Consider the following 14,970-nt stretch of genomic DNA (forward strand, 5'->3'; position numbering starts at 1 on the left):
AAAAAAAAAAAACAACTTGGTAAAAAAAAAATAAATTTAAAAAAAAATGAAACTTCTTTTTCTTTTTTATTTTTAAACCGGGTTGGGGAAAGGGGGGGCTTAAAATTTTGTATTACCCAAAACCCAAAAATGAACAGAAACCAAAAATTTGTGAGTTCGACGACCTTTGAGATTCACAATTTGATTATTTTTAACGTTATGTTTATATGATAAATGATGCAGAATATATATTTAAATAATTAATTAAGACGTAGGCAAACTTTCTATTCTAGATTTTAGTGTACGATAGCATTGATTTGTCAATGTTTCATTAATAAATCATAGACAGACCGGCTGGTGTTTCTCTTTCTATTGTTTTATTCAGCAAGCAAATATTATATATGGGCAAAACTCTGAATACTTAAAGGGACTCCACTGAGGTTTTTTTTTTTTTTTTTTTTTTCTTTGACTAGACGGGTGTGGAAATATATTTTCGAGATAAATGTTACACTTGATGAAGGTTCATACCAAACATTTGTAAAAAGTATTCAAATTTTGAAAAATGACCAAAAAAAAATGAAAACGCTTTTCACTCAAATCTGACTAAAAAAAGCACAAATAAAGATTTTTTTGAGCTTTTAGTACAATTTTTAATTTTCTTTTTGCATATCATTCTGTTTTATGTGCCCAAGATGATCTAAGTAAGTATTTCTAATTTTATATTTAAGACTTTTTGTCCCCAGTGAAGTTCCTTTAAGAAAAGTAAAACTAATTTTTGTTTTATTTAAAACCCTTTTCCTGCTTCATCAATCAATTGTGCACGTTTGTGACATTTACATTTACTTTGATCTTAACCGCAAGAATATACATATTTAAGATAAATGATTAGTAGATATATTTTTTTCAGTGGTATATCAGTGACTCTGAAAGGCATGCTGTAATTTATTATCATCCATATATTTCGTTTATTTGATGATATAATATCATTTATTATATACATGTACTTATAAATGAAATATTGAGAAATATTGATGTAATAAAATGAGTTTTTTCCGAATTTCACTGTAAAAGAAATATTTTTCACTGCAGTGAAACATATTTTCCGTATTTTCACGGTGTCTTGCTGGACTACTTCTAAATTCAGCCAATACACAAAATTAGAGGGAATTCTTCTAATTTATAAGGTTAAAAAAGAGAAAAAGTATGTAATAAACAGAAAAATCAAGTATTTTCTATTAATACAGGATTTATTTTCATCTTGTGATATGAAAATTACCATATTTACTTATGGCTGCGGCCACTCGTGAAATATTATTTTCATACCACTAAATGAAAAAAAATCCTATATTTATAATTCACTATAATTGTACTTACTGCCAAAAAGCAACACATGAAAAAAGGTGGATCGGGTAATTGGCTAGTGAGTAAATTTTAGGTACTATTAAAGAGTACCAAAATTAAAAAGCGTTCGGGAAATAGAAAAGGCATAATGGACCTTTAAGGAAAAAGAACTTTCAAACGTTTGGTAGGTATTAACCAAATCATCGCATTTAGTCCACGTGACAATCTAATATGAGTATATGAAATATCAGTTAGGTTAATAAGGCTATAGTCTGTTATACTGGGCGTGACCTATGAACTTTACGACAAAAATATACAAGGATTTTTCAAAAAGTGATTTTAAGATGTACTGTACTTTCTTATTAATTATGTAAAACTGCAGACTGTGGCACAAAGCGTTGCAAATCATTAATGTAACGAAATTTTATGCTTATAATGACATTATGCCCATTTTTTCGTTGTCAATGTGATTTAGATGATATTGGAAAATGTTTTTGGTTAAGATATGATTCTGCCTTAAATATGAAAAACTGCCCCACTCTTTTTATAGACTGAATGCTACCGTCAGGTTAATTCTGGTGGATATTTATAGAAATTTCCTTAGACCACGTGAGTAATTTCTCGGTCATGTGATGTAAATTACAAAATTGAAAAGGAATTAGGTCAAAATATTAATTTATTTTTACTTCCATCTGTTCAATAATGATATACTCTTAGGTGGGCATAGTGTCACTTTAGGCATAAAATTGACTCTAACAGTTTTAATCTATTTCAAAATCCTATCATAAAGCAATACATATTTATGAATAATAAAGTTTAATAATAAGGTCCATGCACTTTATTGATATAATTCTTAAATGCAAAATTGCCATTTGACACTTTTTTCATGTATTCCCTACAAATTTCGAACTTACCGGTTTATGTGGCATGGATATTAGCGCCACCTGGTCGGACGACCTGTATGGGCTCCATGTCTCCAAGAACTCACTATAGGAACTTGTATAACCCGGGTTAGTGAAACCTTTCAATGTCTCCATAGCTAAAAAAATAATATGTTATATGTTAATATCCATATGATTCGTATATAACGTATCAAATTACAATGAACACATAAAGATACAGGTAAAATCGTATGTTATAGATTTCAAGGAACTATTATTCAAGGTTTGAAAGTAAGTACTACATAAGAAATTTCAGAAAAATTTGATTTGAGCTAAAAAGAAAAAGCGCCGACTATAATAGTAATAATAATAATTAGAGCACAAGAGGAATCATGAAAGAACACCGAAAACGCTCAATTTGACTGAACCTGTCCTTGGAACCAGATAATTATTTCAATATATTATTCTGTTTGAAATAAATTTTAATTCGTACCTTTATTGACATCCACAACGTGCCTAAGAAAAAAATGATAAAAGATAAAATTAATATAATAGAAGAAATCAAATGACTGATTAACACGCACAGCACTATTATATCATATGCGAAACAAGACGAATAAACTTTCGTTTCTTTTTCTAACTTTCTTAACTCAAAAGGTCATAGTCAGTTATGTTCATCAGATCTTTAGAATAGATTTCTTTCTTAGCCTTAGATTTTTTTAATAATATATGTCATATACATTTCGATTTTCTTATTAATTACATTTCACCTTACATTGCCGTGATAAGAAAGAAAGAAAGAAAGAAAGAAAGAAAGAAAGAAAGAAAGAAAGAAAGAAAGAAACATAAAGAACATAAAAGCTCACGATGAAGATTTGCTTCCTTTAGACTTCTCAGCCAGTGGCTTTGTTTGATTCGTCGCTGCCTGTTTGCTACAACAGGAAATTATTTGTATTGAATTTATTGAAAACAGTGGCATATAGGTGTCTTTGACATAAATCAGAAGGCAAACCTTATTAGCAACTTTGTTTTTCAGATAACTATATAGTAGGTATAAGAGTTTTAAGGTTAGCTTAATTTAAATACGCATGGTAATTCATTTGTCAAGAATAATATAAAAAAAATAGCAATGTAAAGTTTTAAATGACTATTGAAACATTTCAATTATACATCTGAAACCTTCAATCGTGTTATCATATCAAATTATCAATACCATTAAACCTTTAATTTGAAAAGGCTAACTGAACAAGTACCAATTAAACAGCCAACTGACCAAGTATCAATTAAACAATGAAATGGACAAGTATCAATTAAACAACGGATATTACAAAAAGCTGCTTCGACATAAAGTGCCCTTTTCCCTTACATACAATATATTTTGTGAGTGGCAGGGATATACATGTATTTATAAGCGTGACTCAATTATATAAGCTACACATTATCACCTTTCAGCAATTTCCTGAACGTCTCGGATAACGCTGATGTAACGTGATAAAAGAATACATGATTAGAAAGTATTTATAAAAACAAACAGTTTCGTCTTCGGCCGGCTTGGAAAGTTATGAACGGAACATTTAAAAAAAGGAAAAAATCGGAATCCCTTAATGTCCAAAACGGCAAAAATGAAAATTACGCAAGCTTGGTTTTGATTGAGCATATTCATGGACAGAAGTGGTAAATCCAAGCTACTGTCTACGCTCCCCCCCCCCCCCCGCACCGGTTTCAACATAATTCAACATTTAAACAAGCTATCGTGAAACTGATATTTTAGATGTATCCGCACATGTGTTCAAATGTCGTCGATCATGGAAACGTCAATGTGACACTTTCGTGCCATTCCATGAAAAGTGACGTTAAGTTCATAAGTAAAGGCAAAATTCTTAAAGATTTATATTGTAAAATAGACGCTTCTTGGAAAGGGGCGATTGATAATACAATGTTCCAAAACCTAAATTACTAACGACAATCTAATGAAAGAGAGAAACAAATGGGACATCTATTTCAACAAATGATACTTTTCTTTATATGCAATATTCACGTCCTTGAGTGAATAGCGACTAATTTAAAATGGAAATTCGATTATAACTGATAAAACATTGCACGAAACTATTTATAATACTAATTAATTATATACTTGCTGTTGTCAATAAAATGGGCTGCATATGCATCTAACTTTTAAAACTTACATTTGCTACAATGATGCTGTTTTAGATAGATCTATATAAAGCTCTTTTTACAATGTAAAATTGAATTATTTATCATTAACTTACACAATGTAACTGTTTCATAATGTCATAGCGTATTGTTCAACATACGTAAAAGAAATGGAACAAGATAACATTTAGATTGATTTATTTACAATTCTTTACAATGTTTAAAGCTTTTACAATGCAAAGCACAAAGAGATAAAAATTATGCTTACCTAAGGTCATTTTCTGTTAAAGAATTTCTTGGAGAGATCAAGGAAAACGCCTCATCAAGGAGCTTATGCATCCTATTTCTGGCTACTTCAAGGTTTTCATCTGCTGATGTGTTTCCATCCTAAACACACGTTATATGAAACCATTAAACAAGTATAAAGTAAGTCAGATGAAACAATTAATCCTCACCTAACTAAATATAGTTTTTTTATCAATTTTAGATAAATCAAGATGAAAGTTGGTCAGACAACAGTTCATAGAACCTGGTCAGACTGCACAGTCTTGTATGCTGAACTGATTCTTCACTGGTGGAAACAAGTAATCATTCAGCTAAGGTTGGAATATAATGAGCCTTTTAAGAATCGTGAAAATCCAGATCGAAACTGATACAGAATTGAAAAACACTGAGAGAGAACTTCTGTAATTTTGGACACATACTTTTAATATATAGACAGATATCGTTAAGAAATGTAGAAAAAACAAATACAAAGGAGGAAATTACACAAGAGTAATGGAAACAAACAAAAAGGAAAAAAAAGTTTAGTGGCGATTTTAACTCTTGCTTAACATATGAAACACCCATTGATACAAGTTATCGATTTTAAGCATTCTAGAAACATGCAAGGAATTTTCAAAATATGAAAACAACAAATCAAGTTGTTTTTTAAACTCAATCCTAACAGAGGAAGGATAGTTACGTGGTTGATGTTAAATATATCTAAGAATGAAAAACAGCAACTTACTGATTGTTTTGTTGACAGTGGTATAGATCCTCTTACAGGACTTCCACTGAAAAATATGTGAGAGAATCATACAATAAACAGATAATGTACATACTTAACCAAGATACAAGAAAGTTCATAAAACGTTCGAAATTTTTATCAAAACTTGTCAAAACTTGTTGGTCTAATGTGTCTTAATTTTTTTATCTTTTGAATTCTCTTTAAGAAACATTTTATCCACGTTTATATTATTAGTTATAAAGATCGTTGACATGTTATATGGCCCTATATAAACGGCTATTTGTAAATATAACCCGAGCCGTTAGGCGAGGGTTATATTGCAAGTAGCCGTTTATATACGGCCATATAACCTGTCAACAATCTTTATAACGAATTTATAATACAGCAAGCATCATTTTTAGAGAAAAAAGTAAGATTTCTTCATGAATAGACAGCAGCCGTGTATATAAAACTATATAAACGTCACGATTATCCAATGAAAAATGACGTTACAAACGTGCAGTATTATAAAATGTTATGTCATACATTTTTCTTCCTATATGTTTCAACGCAACCAACCCTGGATCATGGCATCATGATTATTCAAAAAAGAATAAACTAATTTAATCTAAGGGTATGGGGGACAAATCATCAATCTATATAAATCCCATTGGTCGTGTTACCTTTCAAGTGAACAATTATTTAAAGACAGAGAACAAAGACTGTTTGGTGTTCCCAGATCATGTGAATTCACAAACAAGTAATTTAAGTCAACAGACAGTTCATCATCCTGTTTGTTACTCTGACTTAAACTGTTACTGTCATCGCTTTCCACTTTAAACTCTGAAACAGAATCCACAGTGGGTTCGGTCCATCTTTGTTGGAGGTTCCTATTTATAGTTTCCGATAAAGGCTCTCCCGATTTTGTGTTATACAAAGTTCCGTGTCCTAAATTTGGAATTATTTCATCAATTATTTTATCATTAAGCTGAAACTGAAAAGACGCCCTTCTTTCCCAGACGTTTTTCTGTCCGTGACTTTTATCTTTGGAAAGGTCCAGAGAAATTGTTCTTCTCGTTGACGGCTTTGCTCTGATTTGTCTTACAAATTCCTTTGACTTGGTAGCGTCTCTGGAAATCACAGTTTCGGGGTTTGAAAACACACATTCTTCTGTGGTTTTATCTGTTATATCTACACCATGTAGCCTTCCAACCAATTGTAATACCTCTTGAAAGCTTTTTGGAAACGTCTCTGACTTTTTCAATGGCTTTTTCACTTTAATTTCGGGAAAAATATTCGGTTTCGGTTCCATGGTTGATATACATCATAATTTTTACTTTCGTATAAAAAATAAAAGACCACGGTTAGATAATCCATTATATTCTCATCATATTTGTTCATTTACTTGCTGTCTACATTATCTTTCCTGTTGATATGTAATTGGCAGATATAAAACTCCAAAAGCAACCGGCTGAATATCTTTTATGAATTCTTAGTTATGCATTTTAACAACAGAAAGCTATTACAGAGGTTAGCCAATTTACAAAATCAGGGCGCAACCAAATGTAACATATCACCGTAGTGCAAAGTTTTTTTAGGAGTCTTTTAAATTATTATTTCTTTTGATGTTGTTTTTTATATCAAACTTTATACCTCAATTAATGACCTCATTATTGGTGCCTTTGTTTATTTATTCATTCTACTGTACATTTTATATTTCGTAAAATAAGGCCGTCTCATTTTGTTGTCTGTTTTGTCCGGGCTTAACATCACAATTTACAAACATGGCAAAAAAGATTAAGGGGATTGAGAAAACATGCAAATATTCCTGGAGACTTTATCTTGCATTTCGACAAAACAAGTGTACCTATAAATAAAACATTACACAACTGACTCAAAGTCGATAATTTGGACATTTACGAATTACATATCTGAACATGATCCAAAATATGCACTTTTGGATACATTTAATCTGCACTATAAGTGATTAAACGAAAACATAAATCAACAATTTGAATCATGTGGTATTTGCAATCTGTTATAAATATGATGAAAGCGTTGTTCTAAAAAATTGTTAAAAAAATAGCTACGATCCAGGGGACAGGGCTTTTTAAACGTAATACTAAGCAAATTAAACAATAAGTGTGGCCTTAACTAAAATATTCTGATTGATAGACAGTGAAGACAGGGTTTTTTTGCAATAAAATCTGACTTACTGCCGGGATTTACTACTCGTCTCGCAAACTGTTTCAACGAACTTGCTTCTGATAGCTGAACATATACGACTATCTAGGTTAAAATATTGCTTATTTTGCAAAAAAGAAATCGAATTCAAAGGAAAATAAAAGCAACATTTATTCTGAACGTGTTTAATTAAAAGGGAGGCAAACGTAAGAAGGACCAATATCCCTAATATAGATATGATAGTTGTAAAGTTATGAAGTACCTTTCAATAATAAAACTTGGAACAGTGGTGTTAGGCATTCCAAGAATATTGCTTTCCGTTTTCGGCTGTTCCCTCCTTGTCAGTTTAGCTTCTGAAGTTTAAAAAAGTAAAATATATCAATATAAAATTTAATCTGCACGAAGACTATAGACTAGTTATCAATTGTTCGGAGGAAAAAATGATGATGTTGAATATATTTTTTTTCAAGTTCGGAGAAAAAATAAAAACACTTTACTAATTATGAAGAGATGGCATGGATGTGCTAATTTTCTGGTAATTAAGCATTCACTTTTTATCGAGATAAAAAAAAATTATGTTAAACCTAAAATTTACAACAACAAAAGCAGTGTCAGTACCTAGTTCTGGGCCATATTTCTCGGCCATCCTTTCCTTATTTTTCTTCCTCTCTGATTTTAGTTGCAGTTTTGTGTCTTCGCTGTCCTATTGAAGCGAAAAAATAAAAGTCATTGATCTTGATCATGATGTATATTTTTATATTCAATCAATTACAGAGTTTAGAAATATTTTGTGAGTAAAACAAATCTCGCAAAGGAATGATCCCTCGGAAATGATAAAATAGAGCAAAAAGGAATCCCTAAAGAAAGTCCAAAACAACAGAATTGAAAATGTTGCAGGCTCGGTATTATTCAGCCTGTCCATGGACAGTACTGTCAGGTGCAAACTACCTTTCACGTCCCTTAGCACCGGCTTAATTTAAACATGAAAATTTTTGAATTTAGAAACATCCGCAGATATGTTCATACGGCGGTTATAATGGTATTCTTAATGCAACATTTTCGTGCCATTCCATGAAAAGTGGCTTATGGTCCCCAAGTAATAGAAAGCGCTTGCCCTAGACTACAAAGCAATGACCGGAACTAAACAAATAGAATTTAGAAAGGAGGTCAGAGGTTATGGAACCTGTATCACAACAAGTGATCCATTCGAAATGATAAAAAAACAATACTATCAAAGGTTCAAGTGACTCGTTAGTAAATAAAAGATTTTAAGGAAGCATACGTTAAAAATGAAATATATTTAAACGGCTTATCAAATCAAGTGACGCAGATTTCAAGATGAAATATTTGGAAACATGAAGGTATTGATAATTATCCTTATCCAAATGAAGGGTTAATGTCAATTATTTTAATTCTGTAATACATTCCCTTTCGTACCTCAGATATGCTAGACTGGAACATCTGACTTCTGTCGTTTCTTGGTGAATTAAATTTCATAATTTCGTTCTCAAAACCTTCCGTAGTAGGACCTGTAACAAAACATGAAACATTTGATAAGAAAGAAAGAAAGGAATAAACGTTGCATTTCATAAAATCCTGTTTAGATATTACGCTTTTGATATTGGAGCGCACCATAAAACATTCCAATTAGTATTATATACCATTACTTGCCATGCTTTGGGCTTGGAATAAGTTATTAGTACGGTGATAGGTTTTAGTATCAAAATGCTAAAAATAAACAGGAAACAATAGAGAACTCTGTCTGACTCTTGTCTAGTAGCATAAACAAATTATTATCGTCGTAAGAATTCAAAGGGGGTAAATAATGAAATATATCAATATCAAATATATCAAAAATAAATATATCTACATTTACCTATGCTATTCTTGCTGTTACGTCTTCCCTTCTTTACCGCCGGCGGAACCAATTCCTTTTTAGGTATGACAGGGGTACCAGACGATGATCCATGGTATCTGAAAAAATAGACAAAAAAAATCTTTTAAATAATTATGCGTTGATTGCGCTTCTACATACTTTGGTTGTTTATGTTACAAATCCTGATAACTGTCTCTGGAATTCTTATATATTTGGTTCATTGGTTCATGTACGGTACGAATTTTGAAATTCTTTTTTAAGCACTATAAAGGAAAAAAACCTTAGTCTGTTTATACTTTTTAATAAAATTATAATTTCACTTTAAAATTGTACACTATCTATGATTTAAAACGATAAAATGAATACAAATTTGGTGCCCGCAGTGCAAGGAGGGAAAATCCGGGATTTCCTGCATCATTAAAGCTGAAAAGGCGCCATTTTGTAGGTGTAATGTTAAACCAAACCAAAGAAAAATTACAAATTATAGCGATAACATACGGTGACTCGGGGGTTTCTAACTTTTTCTTTCTTGGCGATTTTAACAAAGTCTGCTCATCTGCTTTTTCGTCCGTCACAAATCCATCATTTATTTCGTAAGTCCGACCTTTCCTTAAACTGAACTTACTTCCCTGCGGAACTAGCGTTTTCTGCTTAGGTGTGACGGTTAAAGGTTTCACTACAGAGTCCTGAGTAACGAAAAATAAAGATTAAAGTAGCATGCCTCCAGATTCATACTAATTTGCATAAAAATTATGAAAATGTATCAAAAAGTAAAAATATTAATTAATATATATGAGCCGAACATAGAAAGTTAACTACTGACTCCTGTGAGAGATAAAAGAAAAAAGTAAAGCTGAAAGTAGCATGCATCCAGATTCATACTAATTTGTATGAAAATTAAGAAAATGTATCAAAAAAAGTAAACATAATAATTGATATATACGAGCCGAACAAAGAAAGTTATTTACACATTGCAAACATCACTTACAATCCATGCATGTAAATTACCAAAAAGAGATCAAAATATGCAAAAATAGCTCTTATTATAGTGGTAAATACTCCAAAATAAATCATTAATCGCACACAACATGTACATTATTACTTGAATTGTGAATCTTTGTATTTTTTAATGTTTTTGTACATGATTTTCTTGTAAAATGTTGGTTCATCTGGAGGTATGCAGCTTTAAAATGACGATAAAGAAGAAACAGTATACATGTACTGTTAGAAATTTATTAATATATGGGAGTTAAAATGACGTAAGTCCAAGTTAATATCAATACAAAAAACAGCCTTCTGTGAATTTACATGTCATATTAATCTAAATGCATGGCGTAATTTCAATCAAAATTACAATAAGCACGCACGTCTGAAATAAAGAAATGTTAGATATTCCTAAAACATTTCCTACTGTTCACTACAGTAAAATAAAAACACTATGGGATCAAATTGGATTCGGACGCTGCATAAATTTTAATGAAGGGCCGCTTTGTGACAAAATTGGTTTGTAGAATAGTTTTCCTCTGAGTCAGACTCAATTATTCATGAATCATTGTATTCTGATTTGTTCATGTCATATGTTTCGTTTCTAATCATCTGACATAAATGATTATCGTAATATATTTTGGAAGTTTCATCGGTTTGGCGTTGTCTATTAGTTTGGCGGGAAAATTTATGTGACCACTTTTATTATGAATGTTTTGAAAAATTGACGGTTGGGGGGAAATGATATCGCAACATAAAATCTTTTGTTTCTTAATTTATTCAAAATAGACTTCAAGTGTATTAACATTATTTATTTCTTCATTATCAGATTAGAATCGTAAATCAGCGTTCAATCTCTTGATTCGTAATATATGGCTTTTCAAAAGTCGGTATTATGTGACATTTATTAAGCTAACACCCAGAAATAAACATAATTTATAAACATTTTGATTGGTTTAAATGATTAAAGAGACATTTGACCTTTCAGTTCCGACGATAATGATTTTGAGAAGTACTTGCTGAGAGAAGGGACATTTTTAAAAATGGGTTTGTGTTGTTTGATGATAACCATGGAAACTATCAAAATATGTTTTCTTAGAAAAAATTAATGGTGTACATTTTGATAAATGTTGATAATTTCTTTGGCGAAAGTTCGGCGAATTCCGGCATATTACCTGTTATAGCAGATACTTATAATACAAGCTCTGTGGTTATTCTAAGATTTGGCCAATCGGATCACCTCTACGAAAATAGTTATACAAATAATAACAATTACAATTATAACCAAATCCGAAATATCGTCCATAGGTAAACATTGGAACAATCATAATAACAATATTTTAATCATAATTATAATAACATTTATATAACTAGCGTACAGCTTACTTTTATATCTCTAAATTTATTTATTTAAGGTAGACTTTTACACGATATAATGGAATTAACTTAGTCAACTACTCCCAACGTGTGCCTACTATTTGTTTACAAGAGAAGATCAAAGTTGACATTTCTGCGTTCGGGGTCCTTTTCCGAAGGTTGACGAAAAGTTGCGATTGAGAGTTAACTTCGCCATAAGCAAAGTAAGCACTCACTGCTTTATTAAATAATTATTACAATGTATGTATACAAAGGGAAACAAATGTGATTAAAAGTGTGAATAAATTACTGTCACAGTTGTTTCCCTTGTATACAGATACTAATCAGATGGGACGGTATGATGTCAGAGTTTAATTAGTGCCTACAGCTGTGCTTTACTTCCTAATTGATAAACGTCTGGCAGAAATGCGATAACTTATTAAACTTTCAATCAAACTGAATCTGCCAAGTCGATAGGTTAAGTGGTGGATAGCTTTACATGTTTTTGCTAAACAAAATATATCCGATTGTAACAATAAAAACATTATGAACTATTATGAATATATTCCACATACGGTTAAAAGTAAATGCATGATTAAGGGTTATCCTTAAAAAGTCACAGCAATATCATTTAATATAACCGCAGACAATGGGGTCTGCGGCCGAGTGCTTAAGGTCTTTGACTTCAACCCCACAAGCCTTCGACTGTATGGGTTTGAATCCTCACAGAGACTTTGGATTCGTCAGACAATTAGGGTTATTAATCATTTTATAGTGATGAAACAGTTTCCGACAACAAAAAGGTCATAGAATATCAAATTATACAGCATTTGTGTACTGAAATTTTTGCAAATATCTTAATTTGACTGTCACGCTAAAGCGATATTAGTCAAAATATTACTGAGGGCGGATACGTTATAAGTTAATCTGAGAATTTCAAAAATCTTTATATGTGTGATATTTAAAAACTTTGGTGTGCCTATGTAAATAAAAATATCTTACTTTTAAGATTTAGATGATAATCTTTTTGAATAAGATTGCAAAGACATTTTGCACATATTTTGAAACATCATTGAGTTCGTTTCCTGGAAATATGGTTATAACCCTAGAACGGCACGAAACTACGACCCTTTGGTTGAGAGGCAGACAAGTTATGCTCTGGCTTACCTTGCTTTTAGACGACTGAGGCTGTATAGAGGTAAGTTCTGGCTCGGCATCCTCCTCTGTGCTTTTTTGCCGACAGCATTTACAGTATATACAAACAATGATCCATATAAGTATTATGGTCCCGCCGACACCGCCGGCAATAGCTCCATACAGCAACAATTGGGAAGTTTCGTCTTCCGGTTCAGAGGGCGTCTCAGCTTGAGTATATGCTAAATACGATATCCAAAAAAAGAATATTTTCAAATGAAAAAGAATGAAAAAGAAGATTTAAATAATCGTTAACACATAAATTTTGAAATTGTGTTTTCACGCTCAAGCAGCTTGCCTCCAGGGGGAGCCAAATTATTTCAAGAAAATCAACCTTGAGATACATGTACTAAGATTTTCAGAAAAGTAACGGTATTCACAATTCAAGAAATACTTTAAATGTTATATGCAATAATTACTGAGAATTTTTGGTGCATGTATTATACTCACCATATGTCATATCCGCGTTACTTACGCAGTACCGGGCCTCTATTTTTCGCCGAAGTGTCCAGTTTCATACTATCTTTTTAATCAATCTTTTCGACGCGAGGCAATTTTAGTGCTGTTTATAAATTGGCAACCATTCATTTTTTTTTGTTCACTTGACAATATTCAGATTTTCCAAATACAGTTTTTTTGTTTGATTTTTTTTTAATCATGACAATTAACATAAATCTGGAGGCATGCTGCTTTAAATGGTATAAAGCAAATTTGAGTTAAATTAGTTGTAAGTACATGTAACTGACTAGACCAGAGTCCCCATAATGAAAGTAAAATGTTTGTATTTTTCCGATAGAGCTCGTAGCGCATGTGCAAAATTATCATTGCAATTATTTAAATATTTTGTAAGGGAAACTTTAAAAATGTAAAGATCACGTAAATTAATTAATACAAAACAACGTTATTAAAAATGTTTTAAATATTTCATAGTTTATTTCTTCAGTTATATAACTTTAAACACATTTAAATGAGGTATATATAAAACACGTATAACGGATTTATTGAGCAGAAACGGTATAAATGGAATGTATTCTTGCCTTAGCAAAGTTAGTTTTAGTAAGTTTTAAGACAGCTCTCTTTAGATTCTATCAATATAGCATAAAATTGTGTTAATATTATTAATCATCGTTATATAATCTTGTTCGCACATGGTCTATTCCTTTTGAGTTCATAAGTTCGTTGAGTTTTAAACATGCCTACATGAAAATCATAGACCGCTTTATTGAACTCAAATACACCTCTACAAAACTGCAATATTTGTTGATTATCTGACAACAAACATTTACTTACGCTCTGCTTTAACATCTACCACTTGTTTCAGAATGATTGCCAGTTCTTGTTTATCAAGGACATCTAATGCAGTAACAGCTTCCTCGGCTGTTAGAACCTTGTCTGTCCTCTCGACAGCATATACTGCTGTCACCTTCGTCGTATCCTCCACACGGCTGACGTCATGTATCTAATACGTCATCAAATTTATTAATTAATATACATGTACTTGAATTATCCCTATTTAATAAGGTTGTGAATTATTTTTCAAATAAGAGAATCAACATTTATTTTAGTAGAAAAACAGTTAATATTTAACACTACATTACGAAAAATACACGTAAGATTAAGGGCGTCTTCAAATGTTTGTGACGTTATTTACAATTCATGACCTAATTTTTATGTATGATGTTTTTTTACAACTTACGTGAACTGACGCATCTCCTACACTTGTAAATCTCTTCTTACGACGTCTTTTTTGTAGCGGTTCAAACTTCCCTTCTTTTATAAGTTTCTGACGTATAAACGCCTCGTTGAAGGCCTCCGCAAGTCTTCCTTCAAGATCTCTCACAAAACTAGGGTCCGATATGTTTATATAGCGTTGAATCTTTAACACTGTTGTCAACAAAAATAAAAAGAAATGAGATTTTTTATTATACAAGATAAGAAAATAGCAAAAGCAATATAAATACAATCATTTAAGATATTAATCACTCATTCAAGATTGTACACTTTGAAACACTCATAAAACACAACAATTAAAC

The 14,970-nt window shown here is 31.4% G+C and overlaps 1 protein-coding gene across 1 annotated transcript in view; it reads right to left on the reverse strand.

Moving 5' to 3' along the window:
• The window catches only part of LOC132746456 (serine-rich adhesin for platelets-like), a 28,670-nt gene that overhangs the window by 1,813 nt on the left and 11,887 nt on the right, over positions 1-14,970 (reverse strand). Inside the window, exons 3-16 of the mRNA XM_060735609.1 lie at positions 14,634-14,821; positions 14,228-14,396; positions 12,911-13,119; positions 9,902-10,089; positions 9,404-9,501; positions 8,965-9,056; positions 8,146-8,230; positions 7,790-7,880; positions 6,027-6,548; positions 5,365-5,410; positions 4,624-4,742; positions 3,068-3,133; positions 2,695-2,717; positions 2,235-2,359 (exon numbers count right to left, since the gene is read on the reverse strand). Coding sequence (XP_060591592.1) covers positions 2,235-2,359; positions 2,695-2,717; positions 3,068-3,133; positions 4,624-4,742; positions 5,365-5,410; positions 6,027-6,548; positions 7,790-7,880; positions 8,146-8,230; positions 8,965-9,056; positions 9,404-9,501; positions 9,902-10,089; positions 12,911-13,119; positions 14,228-14,396; positions 14,634-14,821 — 2,021 coding nt within the window. The remainder of the gene's footprint in view (positions 1-2,234; positions 2,360-2,694; positions 2,718-3,067; positions 3,134-4,623; positions 4,743-5,364; positions 5,411-6,026; positions 6,549-7,789; positions 7,881-8,145; positions 8,231-8,964; positions 9,057-9,403; positions 9,502-9,901; positions 10,090-12,910; positions 13,120-14,227; positions 14,397-14,633; positions 14,822-14,970) is intronic.

This window comes from Ruditapes philippinarum, unplaced genomic scaffold, assembly GCF_026571515.1.
Source record: "Ruditapes philippinarum isolate M1 unplaced genomic scaffold, ASM2657151v2 ctg612_1_1_1_1, whole genome shotgun sequence".
Lineage (NCBI taxonomy): Eukaryota > Metazoa > Mollusca > Bivalvia > Venerida > Veneridae > Ruditapes > Ruditapes philippinarum.